The sequence below is a fragment of the Crinia signifera genome, chromosome 4 (assembly GCF_055691185.1).
Source record: "Crinia signifera chromosome 4, ASM5569118v1, whole genome shotgun sequence".
Classification (NCBI taxonomy): Eukaryota; Metazoa; Chordata; class Amphibia; order Anura; family Myobatrachidae; genus Crinia; species Crinia signifera.
In genome coordinates, this window is record NC_139220.1 from 324484007 (window position 1) to 324504075 (window position 20069).

Consider the following 20069-nt stretch of genomic DNA (forward strand, 5'->3'; position numbering starts at 1 on the left):
AGCATTTGCACTCTGCCCCGGAAACACTTATATCAGGAGATCACAGGTGCTGCTGATCACACAACCTTTCTTCTGCTACTGCTCCAAAACCTGGTCTGGTTCCTCCACCCTACTCTCATGCAGAGAGATGTTGTCTATACCACAGAACAAAACAATAAAAAGTGATTTACAGTATAGAACAGTGCAGGACAGGTATAGAGTTTATACACATTGCTGCATCCCCCAATAAGCAGCAGGTTGGCAGAAGCCAAGGGTTAGGTGCCATTGAAAGCAGTGGGGAAGAGATATTGATATATGTGAGGTAAGAAAAATTACAGGTACTTGTTTCCTAGCATGGTGCCCAGATTTTCTACGTACGTATGTAGTGAAATCGCATCGCATGGGCCATTTTAGTGTAATTTATTCACTGCTCTACAATAATATGATTGTATGACATACAAAGAGTTTTTTGGGCACCCCCCCCCCCCACTATCCACACCACTTTGAATGTATTACGCTACGCTCGCCATGCTTCGGGCTCGGTGGCTCGCTGCGCTCGCCACACTATATAGAATCAACTCCACGCCGACGTGGATAGTGGGGGTATGAAAATGTCGGAGGGGTGGCGTGGATAATGTGTGTGGGGGGGTGTCTAAAATCTCTTGGTATGTCATACAATCATATTATTGTAGAGCAGTGAATAAATTACATAAAAAAATCGCATTGCATCGCACGGCTTTAAAATGGCCCATGCGATGCGATTTCACTATGCAGAATAGCCCACTAAGCAATTAGCTTAATGGGCGCTGTGCTAGGAAACAAGTACCGAAACACATGAGGGTAAAGGTTACTATTCAAGAAAGCTTACAGTCTAAAGAGGAAGGGCAGACAGACGGGGTGACACAGTGGGTAGAATCAGTGAACAAGAAGCACGGATCTGGGGTTTAGGATGAAAGTAAGAAGGCTTTGATGAAGAAGTGGGGTTTTAGAAACCCATTTGAAGTTTTGTAGAGAGGTCAAGTCTGATGGGATTGTGGATTGTGAAGGGGACAGGAAGTGTAGGAAAGGGAGGCAGATATAATACATTTGGAGAGGAATATGAGCCAGGCAGCAGCATTGAGGAGAGACTGGAGAGGAGAAAGGTAAGAAAAAGAGATATCTGATAATAGTAGATTTCAGCTGTCCTTTGAGGAGATAATCAAAGATTGGATTAAGTTCTTACAGTAGTTGCCTCCAGGGTGAGAAAGAGTCTGAACCTGGAGATATTTCTAAGATAGAAGTTTCAGGCCTGTCGGAATGTATGGCTTGAAAAGAGCATGTATAAAGGGAAATTAGGAAAAGTCAGAGAACAGGACCTCGGGGGATGCCTACTAGGAGAGGACATTTGAGGGAATTGTAGTCATTAGAGAAGGTGGAGAAAGAATAGTTAGAGAGGAAGAAGGAGCAGAAAGGTCAAGGAGAATGAGCAGAGAGTAGTGAACCTCTAGAGAGTAGAGAGGACAAAATCAGACTAAAAAGGATCAAGAGTGCATGGCGAGTAAAGAAAGGTGGGTTACTGGTTGTAGACAGCCTGCTCAAGGAGTTTGGAGGCCATGGGTAGATGAGTGGTTGATTAAGTTAGACATAGTACGAGGATCAAGTGTGGGTTTTTTATGTGGGAGAGAAAAGAGCATGAATTATGCAGAGGTGACAGAACCTGATAAGAGGGGGAGGGAAGAGATTGGTTAGATGGCAATAGGCAACAGTAGAGAGTGAGTAGAAAAGATGGAAAGGCATAAGGTCAAGAGCTGGGGAGGAAGGTGGAGGGACCAGATTTTGGCCATGATTTTATCTCAAATACAGACAAGAAGAAAGTCATATTTGATAAAAGAGATTCATCCAAGACCAGTGGTGACTCTGCAGAAGGGGCTGCAGCACACCCAAAAATTTAAATAGGGGAACTACACCAACTGCCAAACATCAACTGACAAGACTCACTGGCAGGTGGTGTGGCTCCTCTATTTGAATTTTGGTCTGTGCTGTGGCCCCACCTCTGGAGTCAACACTGGTCAAGACTCCTTCATAAAAAAAGAAGAAGCTCATATACCGTAAGAAAAACTCAGAACAAGGGAGGAAGCAAAAGAGTTCCTGTCAAAAGGGAGGGTAAGAGCGCAGAACCAAATCCCGAAAATTCAGCCAAAGAACAATTTGAGCTAATTCTACAGCTATATTATAACTAACCACCATATCAAAAAACATTTGGAGAAAGAAATTGACCTACAGAACCTAAACCAAAACATAATTGGGATGCTGAATATATATAATGGTTGTTGAGGCCATGTTATTTATATATCCATATTTTGGGAATGCGTTCCTTCACACAATGATTCATCTCACCTATATTTGGTCACTTAAGCACTTATTGTATGCGGATACCCGGAGTATAGCCTGTGGTCCTGGTACTGTGAGCGCCACCAGAATTACACTAATTTCTTCCTTTGTTTTCCATGCAACAATTGAATTTGAATTACTGAGGAAAACTTACCATTGGCCCTAGAGGAATGGAGTATTTCTACAAGGCATTATAGTTGTATACACATTGGGGCGATTCAGACCTGTTCGCACAGGTCCAAATTCGGCCCCTCTGGCAAAATTTCCCTTTGCCGAACCCAATCTGCCTATCATTTACCTCCAAACTGTATATTTTACCTTCAAATGTAAATGATAATGTGTCTTCTAGACTACTCAGTAATGGGTTGTTTAGCCTTGCTAAAGAGCTACAATTGTGAATTTATGCTCTAATCAAAAGTAGCATCACTTATTGTCAAATCAGAGGAAATGGAATGGGGGATAGGAGAGTGGAGAGAGGGACAGAAGAGTTGAGAGGAGGACATGAGAGTGGAGAGGAGGAAAGGAGAGTGGATGGGAGGATAGGAGAGTGGAGGGGAAGATAGGAGAGGGGAGGACACGAGAGTGGAGAGGGGGACAGGAGAGTGGAGGGGAGAACAGGAGAGTGGTGGGGGAGGGCAAGAGAGTGGAGGGAAAGACAGGATAATGGAGAGAAGGACAAGAAGGTGGAGAGAGTGGACAGAAGAGTGGAAGGGAAGGTAAGACAGGAGAGTGGAGATGGGGGCATAAGAGTTGGGGGGTGGCAGGAGAGTGGAAGGGAGGACAAGAAAATGGAGGGAAAGGCAGGGTAATGGAGGAGAGGGCAGGAGATTGGAGGAGACAGAAGAGTGGAGGGGAATAGAGGACAGAAGAGTGGAGAGGGGGTTAGGAATGTGGAGGGGATGGCAAGAGAGGGGAGGACAGGAGCATAAGGAGCGGAACAGGAGAGTGGAAAAGGCAGAGGAGTTAAGGTCAGGAGAGTGGAGGAAAGTGAAAGAGAGGGGAGAGGAGGGCAGTAGAGTGGAGCACAGTGTAAGAGAATGGAGGTGAGGGCAGGAGAGTGGAATGGGGGACAAGAATGTGAGAAATGGGAATTGAACTGTCGTAACTCAGTAAATAGACATACATTTATTAGGTTCTTTTTATTCCAGCTCCAGAAATGTTCTTTAATACAGTAGGTCATTTGCTAGTACCAAAAGGTAAGAGCACATTTCTATTTTGGAGACACACAATAAGACACTAGACATATATAGGTTCTTTTTAGTTCCTGTCTTCTAAAATAATTTGTAAAGCTGCTTACGTATGTCTTCATTCCGGAGACAATATATAATAGGATTTAACAATGGGGTTCCCAAAGTGTACAAAAGAGACAAAGACTTGTTAATATTATGTGAGTGTACTCCAGATGGAATAAGATAAATACTGAGCAGAGACCCATAGTAGGAGCATACAATGGTCAGGTGAGAGCTGCAGGTTGAAAAGGTCTTCCGTCTGCCGGTGGTGGATAAGATCCCCATGATGGTGACAAAGATGGAGATATAGCTGCCTACAACCGACAGAAATGGGAAGAGGACTATAACATTGGCAAAAAAGAATGTTTCTATCACAACAGCGGAAGTGTCTGAGCAGGACAGTTCCAGCATCGGAAGGAAGTCACAGTAGAAGTGGTCTATATTCATGTCCTTGCAGAATTGTAACTGGCAGATCAGGAAGATGGTGATCAGCACAAAGAGGAACCCGAGTAACCATGACCAGGTCACCAGATGGAGACGTAGCTTAGGATCCATAACAGAGGCATAACGCAATGGAACACATATGGCCAAAAACCGGTCAAAGGACATGACCGTGAGGAGATAGCATTCTGTGGCCGTGCAAGAAGCAAAAACATAGAACTGGATAATACAGCCAGAGAATGAGATGGTGCTACCTCCTGCCAGAGTAACGTCCATCATCTTGGGGACAACATTGGTAGAGAAGAGAAAGTCACACACAGAGAGGTGGCAGAGGAAGAAGTACATGGGGGACTGTGCCAGATGACTGGTGGACACCAAAATGATAATGAGAAGGTTTCCACTTATGGTCAGGATGTACATTATAAGGATACATATGAAGAGTATTATCTTGTATTCTTGAAGATCCTGGAACCCGATGAGGAAGAAGTCTCTGGCTATGGTGTAGTTGTGCTCAGACATAATCTGTTGGCAGACCATACATATAATACATGATTATACAGTTATCCCAGATGAAAAAGTCAATTTATAATAGATATAGAACAAACCTTGTTACAGATTGGTGAATTAAAAAAAGGATATCAATAATATATGAGTATAACATGCAAATTGAACGCATTGGGTTTTAGGAGTGTTCTGTTAATTACCCTCAGCTGACCCATCATTGGTGTCCGGAAACCAAAAGATGGATAATTTCCGGTTTGTGATGGAGGCCTAGGGCTACAGAGTTTATGTGAAAGCCCTTCTCCTAGCAGGGAAATACTCATTTACCTGCTGCTGCAGTACAGACCAGCTCGACACAGGAGTATAGTTCTACATATGAAAGTGAACCAGTTCCACTTATATAGGCAGCTAGAGGACCTGCCACAGCCCCCTGGATCACAGGTTTTTTTTATTGGGTCCAGGGGCGCTGGTGGTGTGAACTGTAGTGGCAGGAGTACAGACAGCAGTGCAGAGGTCTGGGTGGCATATGGAGAGGGAGTCTCCGGCAGCTGCAGGCGGCTCACTGCAGTGCCGGAGTCCTGGTGGGTGGAGGAGGCAGGCAGATTCCTGGTTTTCTGGGCACGCGACTCCCTAGGGGTGTGTGCACCGCACTAAGGGATATTTAAAGGGGAAGCAGGCAAAATTAACAAACATCAGGCATCTGCAGTGTATATAAGGAAGTCTCTGGCAGGTATTCCCTGACAGAGTATAGGTTCACCCTGCTCCAGCATCCCTTGTGCTATTATATTGTTCCTGATATGGTTACTGACCTCAGCCTGTTCTTGACTACCCTTACGCTTCATACTTCTGTACCGCAACTATGCTCCTCTGCGTTTGACCCGGCCAGACATTGGACTCTCCTTTTTGTTTAACCCATTGGTACCTGACTTGCCCGCTTGTTGATGACCCGGCTAGAGGACCATGATTCCATATTCTACCTCGCTAGTACTTATACCAACTCATAAGGGAAACCTGACCAGGGTGCCTTGACCGATGTGTTGGGTGCCACAGGAGGCAAAATCCCGATTGGTGGGGTCACTGGCAGAAAACCCCAGGCATGGTTATACTCTGCACCCCTCTGTCAGGTCATGCCAATTCCCGAGTTGTTAGTCCAGTAATACAGTTTGTGACAGAAAACTCTGGCCTTAAATGGAATATAGATCCCACCAGTGGACCATCTCCTAAGGAGCTCCTGGAGCACCTGCTGACCAGAGTTAACAAGCTAGAGCAAGACCAAGCTCAAATTATGTACTGCTCACAGACCTTAATGCAATGGGTAGAGGCAGCTTCAGCTTCACCACCGTCACCTCCACCAGCACCAGTGCCTCCAGCAGCTGTAGCTACTCCACTCCATATTCCAAATCCAGCAAAGTTTGATGGGAATCCCAAGGAATGTCGAGGATTCCTGAACAAGTCCCTGATTCGGTTCAAGATACAGGCAGCTTCTTTCCATCTGAAAGGACGAAAGTCACTTACATCATTTCCCTATTGATCGGACAAGCATTGGCATGGGCCTCTACGCTCTGGGAGAAAAGTATGCAATTCTCAATCAGAGTGCCAACTTCATTAGTGAATTTCAGAAGGTGTTCGACAAGCCCGGTCGAATCACGTCAGCTGCATCAGCGATACTTCGGCTCAGACAAGGCACCAAAACTGTGGGTCAGTACACTTCCTTAGCTTCAGAGGTGGGTTGGAGTCTTTGATGGCAGCGTTCACTCAAGGTCATTTGGAGAGGATCAAGGATGAGTTGGCATCTGGAGAACCGGTTACTTCCTTGGATAGTCTCATTTCTATGTGTACCAGAGTGAACCTGCGTCACCAAGAGAGAGAGAAAGAGAAGGAACAATCTCGAAAATTCAGCTTCAAGCTGGCTCCTTGATTTATTCCTCCTGTTCCTTGTACTTCTTCTGCTCCTCAAGATTCTTCTACTCAGCAGGCCAAGGAGCCAATGCAAATTGAGAAATGTCATCTTCCTATTGTAGAGAGAGAGAGAGAGAGAGAAGAAGATTAAAAAATCACCTGTGCTTATATTGTGGTGGACCTCCTTTCTTTTTGTCTGATATGTCTTGGAAATGACAAGGCCTAACTGATCATGGGGTGGTTAGCTTAGGTACATTATCAGACACAATTGATGTAACACTTCTTTCACATTGACCTCCCATTTTTATCAAGGCCTTCTTGGATTCTGGTGTCGATGGCAATTTCATTACAGCACAGACAGTGCAGCGCTTAGGAATTCAGTGTCAAGTGCTCCCATCCACCCCTGGATGGGGTGGATGGGAGCAAATTACCATTCTCTAGCATACAATCTTACACAATACCAGCCTCCATGCAAGTAGGAGGGCTCCACAAAGAAGTTATTCCTTTCCTTGTTCTTCCATCAGCAGAAAATCCCAATATCCTAGGGTTGCCATAGCTTTTGTTGCACTCACCCACGTTAGACTGGAGGAAGCCACAGGTTTTAGTCTAGGGTTCAGATTGCCATAGTCGGTGCCTCGCCAAAGTTGAATGACTCCATTGCACGATATCCTCAGACAGTTTGTCTCCCAGCTCTTCGCTCCTTTTGCCCTATCAAGCCTATGCTGATAATGTATTAAGTCAAAAGGAAGCAGAGAGGCTATCAGCCCAGAGGGAATGGGACTGTACCATTGATTTGGTACCCGGGAAGACACCTCCTTGAGGTAGGGTGTTTCCATTATCCTTGACTGAAGTCCAGGGTGTCTTGGGGAATATCAAGGCCAATTTAGAAAGAGCCTTTATTAGAGAGTCCAAATCTCCAGCAGGTGCAGGCCTGTTGTTTTAAAGAAGAATGGTTGTCTCAGACCCTGTATCAATTACAGGGGCTAAATGTGGTTACATTTAAAGACCGGTTCCCTCTTCCACTGATCTCGGAGCTCTATGAAAGGATAGAGGGAGCACAAGTCTTTACTAAATTGGACCTTTATGGAGCATATCATTTAATTCAAATTTAAGCGGGCGATGAGTGGGAGACAGCATTTAACACTCAGGATGGGCACTTTGAGTACCTCGTGATGCCCTTTGGCCTGAGCAACGCAGTCTTTCAGAGATATATGAATTATATTTTTCAAGATCTTTTAAATACGTTTGTTGTAGTTTATTTGGACGATATCTTAATTTTTCCAGAAATCTTCCAGAAACATCATCTCCATGTCCAGAAAGTGTTGTCTTGTCTTCAGAAAAATAAACTATATTGCAAAATGGAGAAGTGTTCTTTCGAGCAACGTGAAATGCCGTTCTTCGGATTTATTGTCACGGACACTGAGCTGCGTATGGACCCACAAAAACTTTTTGCCATAACCATTTGGCCCCAACCAGTAGGGCTAAAACCCATTCAGTAGTTTTTACGATTCTGCTACTTTTACAGACAATTAATCAAGAATTATTCATCAGTAGTGGCTCCTATAGCCAAGCACACCTGTAAAGGAAAAATATACCAAGGAATGGCCTCCTGAGGCTAAGCAAGCCTTTTCTCTTCTCAAACAACTTTTTTTCTCCGCCCCAATCCTGAGATGTCCTGATCCAGGCAAGCCATTTTTTCTGGAGGTAGATACTTCTTCGGTCCGAGTCGGTGCAGTTCTTTCCCAGAAGGATTCCGCTAACAAGTGGTATGCTTGTTTTTTTTATAAGAAATTCCAATCACCTGAATGAAATTATGTGGTAGGGGATAATGAGTTGTTGGCCATCAAACTGGCATAACAGGAATGGCAACATTTATTAGAAGGAGCAAAATTTCCATTATCCATCTATATGGATTACAGGAATTTACTGTATCTGAAGACAGCCCATTGTCTAAATTATCGACAAGCAAGGGTGTCCTTACTCTTTGATCGTTTTAATTTTATCCTAACTTAGCGCTCAGGTGACCAGAATGTTATGGCTGATGCACTCTCTCTGGGTTTTAAGCATCTTCTTCAGGGCCGGTGTAAGGCTTCTCAGCACCCTAGGCAAAACTTCAACCTACTGCCACCACCACCCCCCCTCCATACTGCCGCCACCAATATCGATTTTCCAATCCCTTAATACATACTTGCCTAACATTCTGGAATGGCAGGGAGCCTCCCAAAATTGAGTGGTCCCCCCAGGCCTTCAGGTAGGTGGGCAAGACCCCCTGCTTTCTCTGGAGGCCCCCAGCACCCTCCCCTTTGCCACCCACAACAGACTACAGGAAGAGAGGGCAGCAAAATAGGGAAGTTTGCCTCAAGGGAAAGTATGGAGGTGAGGTCGTAGAGGTTCCACAGCAACCACCTGCATTAAGTACAAGGATCCTCACAGACATCTTTGATTTTTTGATAGGCAAACTTGGTGGCGCCCCCAAGATGCCGGCGCCCTAGGCAGCTGCCTAAAGCTGCCTAGTGGTAGAGCCGGCCCTGATCTTCTTCAGAAGAATTAGATGAACAAAAACCCACGCTGAAATCTTCATGTTTTATTGCATCCAAGAAAATCCAAATTCTTTAAAATTATGAAAAAACGAATGGAATGGTTTAATTTATCTTTATTCTCTGGGCATGTAGGGGTCAACAAGACTCTAATATGTTGCAATTACTGGTGGTCTTCTGTTAGAAGGGATGTCAAGAACTGCGTGGCAGCTTGTGACATCGCAAGCCCCGGCAGGGTTACTTCAACCTCTTCCAATCCCGAGACGGCCATGGACTAACATTTACATGGACTTCATAACCGAGCTTCCTACCAGTGACGGATGTAACACGATTCGGGTGGTGGCTGTTTCTGAAGCAGCTCACTTTGGCCCTTATTCTGATCGGTGCGGCCCGATCAGAAATATGCGGTGATGTCCGTCTTGGCGAATCCCCGCCTTCCATACGGATCGCCACCTCCGTCCGTATGCGGATATGTGGCGGTCCGCATGATTGTGGACGGGGATACGCCTCCTCCATGGTGGGAGCAGCCCCTGCATTCGATGGTCGCCGAACATCGAATGCAGGGCCGCACGCTCCACCAGGTCCCGCAACACAAGACCACACGGACACTTGTCCGTGTGAAATCTTGTATGGGGGCGGGCAGCTGACATCCGGCGATGTCATATGCCCGCCCCGTACCCACGCGTCACGGCCTCATTACCATGCATACGCCCCGCGTTTGCATGGGAACGCCCATGAAACGCGGGGCGTATGCATAGGGTAATGAGGATAAGTAGCCCCTCACGCCCCTCTACGCCCCCTGTGCGGCGTATAAAGAATCCATGCGGCGAAATCGCCTGCACATGCGCAGAGTGACCTCTGCACATGCGCAGACGATAAACATCGGCGGCCCGTACGCAAGCGGGAATATCCGCACCGATCAGAATAAGGGCCTTTATTCCTTTAAAAGACCTTCCTTCAGCTCCCAAATTGGCTGAGATTTTTATCAAGGATATCTTCATGCTCCATGGATTTCCTTAAAATATTGTGTCGGATAGAGTAGTCCTGTATACCTTCAGGTTCTGGCAAGCCTTCTGGGCCTCTTTCTTTTTTTTTTTTTTTTTTTTATAAATTTTTATTTGCATTTTAAAAAAATACTAACAACACCAAGGACGTCCAAGAAAAGTACATTACATAACGTCCAACACAGGGACATTAACACATACAAACAATTTTACAACACTTATACACTTATACAAACTACAAATATTATTGACAGTGGGGCTTGCTTATATTCTCTTAGTTATTGATCTTCCACATAAATTTCCGATTTCCTTTTACTACTTTCATAAGTAAATATAAATAGATATGCAACAATATGGGCGTTTCTACCCCTAGCGCTCTTCTATACATCGTATTACGGGATTCCCTTCTGATGTTCTCTTCCGAAAGGCTTCCCAATCTGTCCATAGTTTTACATTCCTATCGCTATGATTTTTCCCCAAGGTTTCCATCTTGTAGCTGTATTCGATCTTATTTATTACTTTCTGAGATGATGGAGCCTGTTCTTGTTTCCATAGTTGGGCAATGGTAGCGATTGTTGCAGAGATTATTTGGTTTAAAAGGTATTTCTTCGAGGAGGTTAAACTGAATGGAAAGATATGTAATAATATCAAATGTGGTGTTAATTGTACTGCCAGGCCCAGACTCTCAGCAAGCAATATTTTAATTTCAGCCCAAAAGCCCTCTAATTGCGCACAAGACCAAAAGATATGCTTTATATCTGCTCTTTCCCCACATCTCCAGCACCTATCTAGGTGATCCGGGGAAAAACCATTGATTTTAGCTGGGGTATAATAAGTTTGATAGAAAAAGTACCTTTCAATATGCAATATGGATTTGGACATATGATTGACTGTATTAAATAATTGTGACCATTGCGAAATGTCCCATTCAAAGTTTAACTATTTTTCCCACTTCTGCTGCCATACAGTTTTTGTCTTGTACTCTTCATTTTCTTGTGTTAAGATTCTATACCAAAAGGTAATTCCTCCCCTCTTTTTCAACCCATAGATATGATGTACGTATTCTATAGGGAGTGATGTCAGTTCCCTTGAGGGAAAGATGTCGAATTGTAAACAGTGCCTGATCTGCAGGAATTTATAAAAGTCGGATTTTGGGACTCCATATTTATTCTTAATCTGATCAAATGACAAATTAATAGTCTACTGTCAAACAGATCTTCAAGTGTTTTTATAGAAAGCTTTTCCCATAATTCCAAATTAAGATTTGGGATTATTTTTGTTAGGGCACCCAAGGGTAAATGGCCTATCGGGGACCCCAAAAGATTTATTGTTCCTAAGAATTTGTACCAATTCTGGAGTATGGCTCTCATACCCTTCGATAACTCGCTACACCGGCCTCCAACTGAAGGCGGAAGCCATAGTAAGTGCTCGAAGGGGATTAGTGGCATGTTGTCCGATTCTGGGTCTGGTCGTAAGTCTTTACCCACAGGACCGCACACTGACTTAATTTGATCAATTAACGTAGCCGATTGATATATTTCTAGATTCGGAAAACTAAGACCCCCTCTATCCTTCGGGAACATTAAATATTTCTTAGCTATTTTAGCACGTTTATGCCTCCAGATATATTTGTTAAATATGTTATTAAATCTAGCCACCCAGTATTTGGGGAGTACTTGTGGAATGGCACGAAATAAGCATAATACCTTGGGGAGTAAGAACATTTTTAACATAGCGATTCTACCCAATACTGATACTTCTATCTGCATCCAGTTGTTAATTTTTTTATTTAGTTGGAGGAGAAGAGGGGTATAATTAAAATCTATCAGGTTCTTTTCGTTAGATACCAGTTGAACACCCAGATACTGCAAAGAATTCTCCTTCCATCTAAATTTGTATCTTTGTTTCAGAAAATCTCAATCATTAGGCTCGAGATTTAGTGGAAGAGCTTCAGAGTTGAGTCAAGGTGTGCTTAGGGTTTGTCAGGAAGAGAAGTACATCATCTGCATATAGTAATATTTTATGTTGAGTTTTATTTATTATCGGTCCCGTCAGTTCTTTCGATTGCCTAATGGTTTCAGCTAGTGGTTTGATCGCCAATACATAGATTACTGGAGAGAGCGGACAGCCTTGTCTTGTCCCGTTTGTAATCTTTAGTTTATGTGACAAAAAGCCATTGCAATACACTCGTGCGGTTGGCGCCGAGTATAGCGCAAGGATAGCCCTCAAAAAGCTCCCCTCGAATGACCTGGTCATGGGTTCTATCCCCACCATGTGTTATATATACGGGGCAGTACGGATGGTGTAATGGTTACATTACTGCCTCACAGCGCTGAGGTCATGGGTTCTATTCCCACCATGTGTTATATATACGGGGCAGTACGTATGGTGTAATGGTTACATTACTGCCTCACAGCACTGAGGTCATGGGTTCTATCCCCACCATGTGTTATATATACGAGGCAGTACGGATGGTGTAATGGTTAGCATTACTGCCTCACAGCACTGAGGTCATAGGTTCTATCCTATCCCCACCATGTGTTATATATACAGGGCAGTACGGACGGTGTAATGGTTAGCATTACCGCCTCACAGCACTGAGGTCATGGGTTCTATTCCCACCATGTGTTATATATACGGGGCAGTACGGATGGTGTAATGGTTACATTACTGCCTCACAGCACTGAGGCCATAGGTTCTATCCCCACCATGTGTTATATATACAGGGCAGTACGGACAGTGTAATGGTTAGCATTACTGCCTCACAGCGCTGAGGTCATGGGTTCTATCCCCACCATGTGTTATATATACGGGGCAGTACGGACGGTGTAATGGTTAGCATTACTGCCTCACAGCACTGAGGTCATGGGTTCTATCCCCACCATGTGTTATATATACGGGGCAGTACAGATGGTGTAATGGTTACATTACTGCCTCACAGCACTGAGGTCATGGGTTCTATCCCCACCATGTGTTATATATACAGGGCAGTACGGATGGTGTAATGGTTACATTACTGCCTCACAGCGCTGAGGTCATGGGTTCTATCCCCACCATGTGTTATATATACGGGGCAGTACGGATGGTGTAATGGTTAGCATTACTGCCTCACAGCACTGAGGTCATGGGTTCTATCCCCACCATGTGTTATATATACGGGGCAGTACGGACGGTGTAATGGTTACTTTACTGCCTCACAGCGCTGAGGTCATGGGTTCTATCCCCACCATGTGTTATATATACGGGGCAGTACGGATGGTGTAATGGTTATAGCATTACTGCCTCACAGCACTGAGGTCATGGGTTCGATTCCCACCATGGCCCTAACTGTGCGGAGTTTGTATACTCTCCCCATGCTTGCGTGGGTTTCCTCTGGGTACTCCTCCCCCAATACCAACATATACTGGTAGGTTACTTTGCTCTCAACAAATTAACCCTAGAATGTCTATGTGAGTGTACATGTGGTAGGGAATATAGATTGTAAGCGCTACAGAATATGTATGCGCTATATAAGAAACTGTTAATAAGGAATAACCCTGTCTGGTTATGTGACAGAGGCCCAGGGCTACAGATGTTTGTGGTTTGTACTAGTGGGGATACAGTCACTTACCTGCTGCTGTAGGTACAGTACAGTACAGCTCAGCACAGCAGTGTATGTCTCCGTATCACAGTGAGCCATATATACAGGCAGAGAGAGGACCCGTGTACTAGTGGGGAATACAGTCACTTACCTGCTGCTGTAGGTACAGTACAGCCCAGCTCAGCACAGCAGTGTATGTCTCCGTATCACAGTGAGCCATATATACAGGCAGAGAGAGGACCCGTGTACTAGTGGGGGAAACAGTCACTTACCTGCTGCTGTAGGTACAGTACAGCACAGCTCAGCACAGCAGTGTATGTCTCCGTATCACAGTCAGCCATATATACAGGCAGAGAGAGGACCCGTGTACTAGTGGGGAATACAGTCACTTACCTGCTGCTGTAGGAACAGTACAGCCCAGCTCAGCACAGCAGTGTATGTCTCCGTATCACAGTGAGCCATATATACAGGCAGAGAGAGGACCCGTGTACTAGTGGGGGAAACAGTCACTTACCTGCTGCTGTAGGTACAGTACAGCACAGCTCAGCACAGCAGTGTATGTCTCCGTATCACAGTCAGCCATATATACAGGCAGAGAGAGGACCCGTGTACTAGTGGGGGATACAGTCACTTACCTGCTGCTGTAGGTACAGTACAGCCCAGCTCAGCACAGCAGTGTATGTCTCCGTATCACAGTGAGCCATATATACAGGCAGAGAGAGGACCCGTGTACTAGTGGGGGAAACAGTCACTTACCTGCTGCTGTAGGTACAGTACAGCACAGCTCAGCACAGCAGTGTATGTCTCCGTATCACAGTCAGCCATATATACAGGCAGAGAGAGGACCCGTGTACTAGTGGGGAATACAGTCACTTACCTGCTGCTGTAGGTACAGTACAGCCCAGCTCAGCACAGCAGTGTATGTCTCCGTATCACAGTGAGCCATATATACAGGCAGAGAGAGGACCCGTGTACTAGTGGGGGAAACAGTCACTTACCTGCTGCTGTAGGTACAGTACAGCACAGCTCAGCACAGCAGTGTATGTCTCTGTATCAGAGTGAGCCATATATACAGGCAGAGAGAGGACCCGTGTACTAGTGGGGGAAACAGTCACTTACCTGCTGCTGTAGGTACAGTACAGCACAGCTCAGCACAGCAGTGTATGTCTCCGTATCACAGTGAGCCATATATACAGGCAGAGAGAGGACCCGTGTACTAGTGGGGGATACAGTCACTTACCTGCTGCTGTAGGTACAGTACAGTACAGCTCAGCACAGCAGTGTATGTCTCTGTATCAGAGTGAGCCATATATACAGGCAGAGAGAGGACCCGTGTACTAGTGGGGGAAACAGTCACTTACCTGCTGCTGTAGGTACAGTACAGCACAGCTCAGCCCAGCAGTGTATGTCTCTGTATCACAGTGAGCCATATATACAGGCAGAGAGAGGACCCGTGTACTAGTGGGGGAAACAGTCACTTACCTGCTGCTGTAGGTACAGTACAGCACAGCTCAGCACAGCAGTGTATGTCTCTGTATCACAGTGAGCCATATATACAGGCAGAGAGAGGACCCGTGTACTAGTGGGGGATACAGTCACTTACCTGCTGCTGTAGGTACAGTACAGCCCAGCTCAGCACAGCAGTGTATGTCTCTGTATCAGAGTGAGCCATATATACAGGCAGAGAGAGGACCCATGTACTAGTGGGGGAAACAGTCACTTACCTGCTGCTGTAGGTACAGTACAGCACAGCTCAGCACAGCAGTGTATGTCTCCGTATCACAGTGAGCCATATATACAGGCAGAGAGAGGACCCGTGTACTAGTGGGGATACAGTCACTTACCTGCTGCTGTAGGTACAGCGCAGTACAGCTCAGCACAGCAGTGTATGTCTCTGTATCAGAGTGAGCCATATATACAGGCAGAGGGAGGACCCTTGTACTAGTGGGGGATACAGTCACTAACCTGCTGCTGTAGGTACAGTACAGCCCAGCTCAGCACAGCAGTGTATGTCTCTGTATCAGAGTGAGCCATATATACAGGCAGAGAGAGGACCCGTGTACTAGTGGGGGATACAGTCACTTACCTGCTGCTGTAGGTACAGTACAGCCCAGCTCAGCACAGCAGTGTATGTCTCCGTATCACAGTGAGCCATATATACAGGCAGAGAGAGGACCCGTGTACTAGTGGGGGATACAGTCACTTACCTGCTGCTGTAGGTACAGTACAGCACAGCACAGCAGTGTATGTCTCCGTATCAGAGTGAGCCATATATACAGGCAGAGAGAGGACCCGTGTACTAGTGGGGAATACAGTCACTTACCTGCTGCTGTAGGTACAGTACAGTACAGCTCAGCACAGCAGTGTATGTCTCCGTATCACAGTGAGCCATATATACAGGCAGAGGGAGGACCCGTGTACTAGTGGGGGATACAGTCACTTACCTGCTGCTGTAGGTACAGTACAGCCCAGCTCAGCACAGCAGTGTATGTCTCTGTATCACAGTGAGCCATATATACAGGCAGAGAGAGGACCCGTGTACTAGTGGGGAATACAGTCACTTACCTGCTGCTGTAGGTACAGTACAGTACAGCACAGCTCAGCACAGCAGTGTATGTCTCCGTATCACAGTGAGCCATATATACAGGCAGAGAGAGGACCCGTGTGAGTCCTAATTGCTCTGCAATCCTCTAGTGATCCCATTCTACTCCCAGGAACCTTATTATGCAGCAAACATTCTGCAAACATTTATGAAGTAGCAAAACTCTTCTAAACTTGTTACAGCAGGAAAATACATTCCTGGCACAGATACTGTAATCATCGGCTGCGATGGGACAATACGGATGCATGAAGGGCCTGATTCAGTAAGGATTGCTAGTCAGCGTATTTGTGCCGGGGACAAATGCATATACTGTAGTTGAATATCCGCTTGTGCAGGGCCGTTGTACGAATGTCCACTTGGCCACCTTCCTCGTCGCCGAGGCATTCGTATAGGGGGGGGGCAGTGGTTGGACAGGGGGCTCGCACATGGAGACGCTCAGTGTTTCCTGGGAGATAGAGATAGGGAATGTCATCAAATGACCACCCAATTATGAGGTCGGGAGTCAGGCCTGGTCAAATATTATTCTGCTTTACTTAAATGGCGCCACAAGGGGTCTGCAGTTGCTCACTATGTCCAAAAATGGTATGAACAAAACAATAACAAGTGAGTAACAGTATAAACCATTGCTGCACTAGTAAATGGTTTATACACATTGCTGCATTCGCAGTCCGAATACACAACTATGCAGCAGGGTGGCAGAAGCCAAGGGTTGGGTGAAGGCAGTGGGGAGGAGATGATGATGTGCTGTACGTGAGGGAAGTAAAATTACATGAGGATCAAGGTTCCTATTCAAGAGAGCTTACTCTCTAAAGAGGAAGGGCAGACAGACAAGGGTGATACAGTGGGGAGAGTCAGTAAACAAGGAGCATGGATCTGGGGTTAGGATGAGAGTAGGAAGGCTTTGATGAAGAAGTGTGGTCTTAACCACACACATAGAGAGGTCGAGACAGAAATATGACAATTGGAGAGGAATATGAGCCAGTATTGAGGACACACTGGAGAGAAGAAAGGTGGGACACAGAGAGATCTGATAATGGTAGTCTACAGTTGTCCAGTGAGAAGATAACCAAAGAGGGGATGAGGGTCTTACAGTAGTTGCCTCCAGGATGAGAAAGAGTCTGATCCTGGAGATCTTTTTAAGTTGGAAGTTTCATGCCTGTGGAAATATAAGGTTTGAAAAGTATAAAGGGAAAATGGGAAAGGCCAGAGAACAGAACCTAGAGGAAAAACTGTAGTCGTGAGAGGGAGAAAGAATAATCATAAGGTAGAAAGAGCAGACAGGTCAATGAGAATGAGCAGAGAGTAGTGAACCTTTGATCTGGCAGCAAGAACGCCATTGCTGACTTTGGTGAGGACAGTTTATGTTGAGAAGAGAGGACAAAAACTGGACTGGAAAGGATCTAGAGTGCAGTGGGAGTAAAGATAGTAAAGAAAGATGGTATATGGTTGTAGAAAGCCAGTGTAAGGATCAAGTGTGGGGGCGGTAGAGAAAATCGAATGCTTTATGCAGAGGAGACAGAACCTGATGAGAGGGGGAGAGTGAGAGATGGGCTATATGGGAACAGGCAACAGTAGAGAGTAAGCAGAGAAGATGGGAAGACATAAGGTCAGGGAGGGAGGTGAGGGGACCAGACTTTCTCAATGACTTCATCTCAAATACACAGAAGCAAGAAGTCATAGTTAATAAAAAGAGATTCATTCAAGACCAGTGGTGCCTCCAGAAGAGGGCCTGCAGCACAATTCAAAAGGGGAATGGAGGACATGAGTGTGGAGAGGGGGCAGGAGAGATGAGGGGATGGCAGGAGAGTGAAGGGAAAGACAGAATAATAGAGGAAAGGGCAGGAGAGTGTTGAGGGGGAAAGAATACAGGAGAGGGCGGGGGAGAGGAGAGTTGAGGGGGTGGCAGGAGAGTGAATGGGAGGACAGAAAAGTAGAGTAGGCAGAGGAATGGAGTTAAGGAGAGTGGAGGGAAGAGTAGGAGAGTAGAGAGGGGGATAGGAGAGTGTACGGGATGGACAGTGGGACAGAATCTGAGAAATTGAACTGGGGTGACTCAGTGAATAGACATGTGGTACAATGAAGTTCTTTCTGTTCCAGCTGCAGAAATGTTCTTTAATATAGAAGGTCCTTTGCTTGTCCCAAAAAGTCAGAGCACATTTCTTCCCATCTCAGATGACCAAAAAGTGGTTACAGAAAAGGTTTTATGAGAACCAGATGTGATCTCAAATTATCTATATAGGTAAAAATGCAAAGTAAAAGATTCCAGCAGCAAAAATCCACTATTAGAAAATTAGATGGGAGATCTATTGGAGATGGGAAGTTTCCCATAGCAACCTATCAGATTTGACTTCTTATTTATTTAGCACCTTCTAGGAGAAAAGAGATGGAATCTGGATGGTTACTATGGGCAACATCCCATCTTCAATAGAACTATCATCTTAGTAAATTTACCCCATAGTGTCCTTTTAATCTTCAAAGAAAAACAATAATAATTTGTAAAGCTGCTTACGTATGTCTTCATTCCGGAGACAATATATAAAAGGATTTAACAATGGGGTTCCCAAAGTGTACAAAAGAGACAAAGACTTGTTAATATTATGTGAGTGTACTCCAGATGGAATAAAATAAATACTGAGCAGAGACCCATAGTAGGAGCATACGATGGTCAGGTGAGAGCTACAGGTGGAAAAGGTCTTCCGTCTGCCGGTGGTGGATGAGATCCCCATGATGGTGACAAAGATGGCGATATAGCTGCCTACAACAGACAGAAATGGGATGAGAACTATGACATTTGTAAAGAAGAATATTTCTATCTCAACAGGGGATGTGTCAGAGCAGGAGAGATCCAGCATCGGGAGGTAGTCACAGTAGAAGTGGTCTATATCCATGTCATTGCAGAATTGTAGCCGGCAGATCAGGAAGATGGTGATCAGCACAGAGAGGAACCCGAGTAACCATGACCAGGTCACCAGATGGAGACGAAGCTTAGGATCCATAACAGAGGCATAACGCAATGGAACGCATATGGCCAAAAACCGGTCAAAGGACATGACCGTGAGGAGATAGCATTCTGTGGCCGTGCAAGAAGCAAAAACATAGAATTGGACAATACAGCCAGAGAACGAGATGGTGCTACCTCCTGCCAGAGTAACGTCCATCATCTTGGGGACAATATTGGTAGAGAAGAGAAAGTCACACACAGAGAGGTGGCAGAGGAAGAAGTACATGGGGGACTGTGCCAGGTGACTGGTGGACACCAAAATGACAATGAGAAGGTTTCCACTTATGGTCAGGATGTACATTATAAGGATGCATAGGAAGAGTATTATCTTGTATTCTTGAAGATCCTGGAACCCGATGAGGAAGAATTCTCTCACTATGGTGTGGTTGTGTGTAGACATTATCTGTTGGCAGACCAAACACATATTAAGTAATTATATCCCAGACTAAAGAGTTCATTTTTATTGGATGTAGAACAAACCATGATGCTGATTCAGACCATGGGGCGGATGACGCGTAACGTCGGCATCCACCCCAAATTCAGCCATCCCCGTCCAAAATAAAAGTAAGTTTTGACTAACTATTAATAGCGAATAGATGAAAAATCATTCAAATGGTTTATCTTCCATTCGGCCGTATGCGAGTGGCTGTGTAGGCAAACGACTCGCATGCTAGAGAGCGGACTTCGGGTGGTGGGGGATAAGGTGTTCGGTGGGCAGAGTTTATCTGTTCGCTAGGTTGCAAATATACGCAGCCTAGTGAACAGATCTAAATCAGGCTCCTTGTTACAGATTAGTGGATTAAAAAAATGATGGGGGGTGGCAACGAAGCAGCGGGGACCCGGGGGGAGCTCTGGTTGAAGGGGATGCAGCTGCGTTTCGTGCGCATGCATCCCTTTCCGGCAGCTGGCGAATCCACTGCCAGCCC

The 20069-nt window shown here is 45.4% G+C and overlaps 2 protein-coding genes across 2 annotated transcripts; both read right to left on the minus strand.

Annotated features, from left to right (window-relative positions):
• Nucleotides 1-3620: 3620 nt before the first annotated feature.
• Nucleotides 3621-4538, minus strand: LOC146073395 (olfactory receptor 11A1-like). The gene has a single exon (XM_083180572.1). The coding sequence runs from the start codon at nt 4536-4538 to the stop codon at nt 3621-3623; it is 918 nt and encodes a 305-aa protein (XP_083036698.1).
• Nucleotides 4539-18607: 14069 nt separating this feature from the next.
• Nucleotides 18608-19663, minus strand: LOC146073396 (olfactory receptor 6F1-like). The gene has a single exon (XM_083180573.1). The coding sequence runs from the start codon at nt 19565-19567 to the stop codon at nt 18608-18610; it is 960 nt and encodes a 319-aa protein (XP_083036699.1). The 5' UTR covers nt 19568-19663.
• Between the last annotated feature and the right edge of the window lie 406 nt (nt 19664-20069).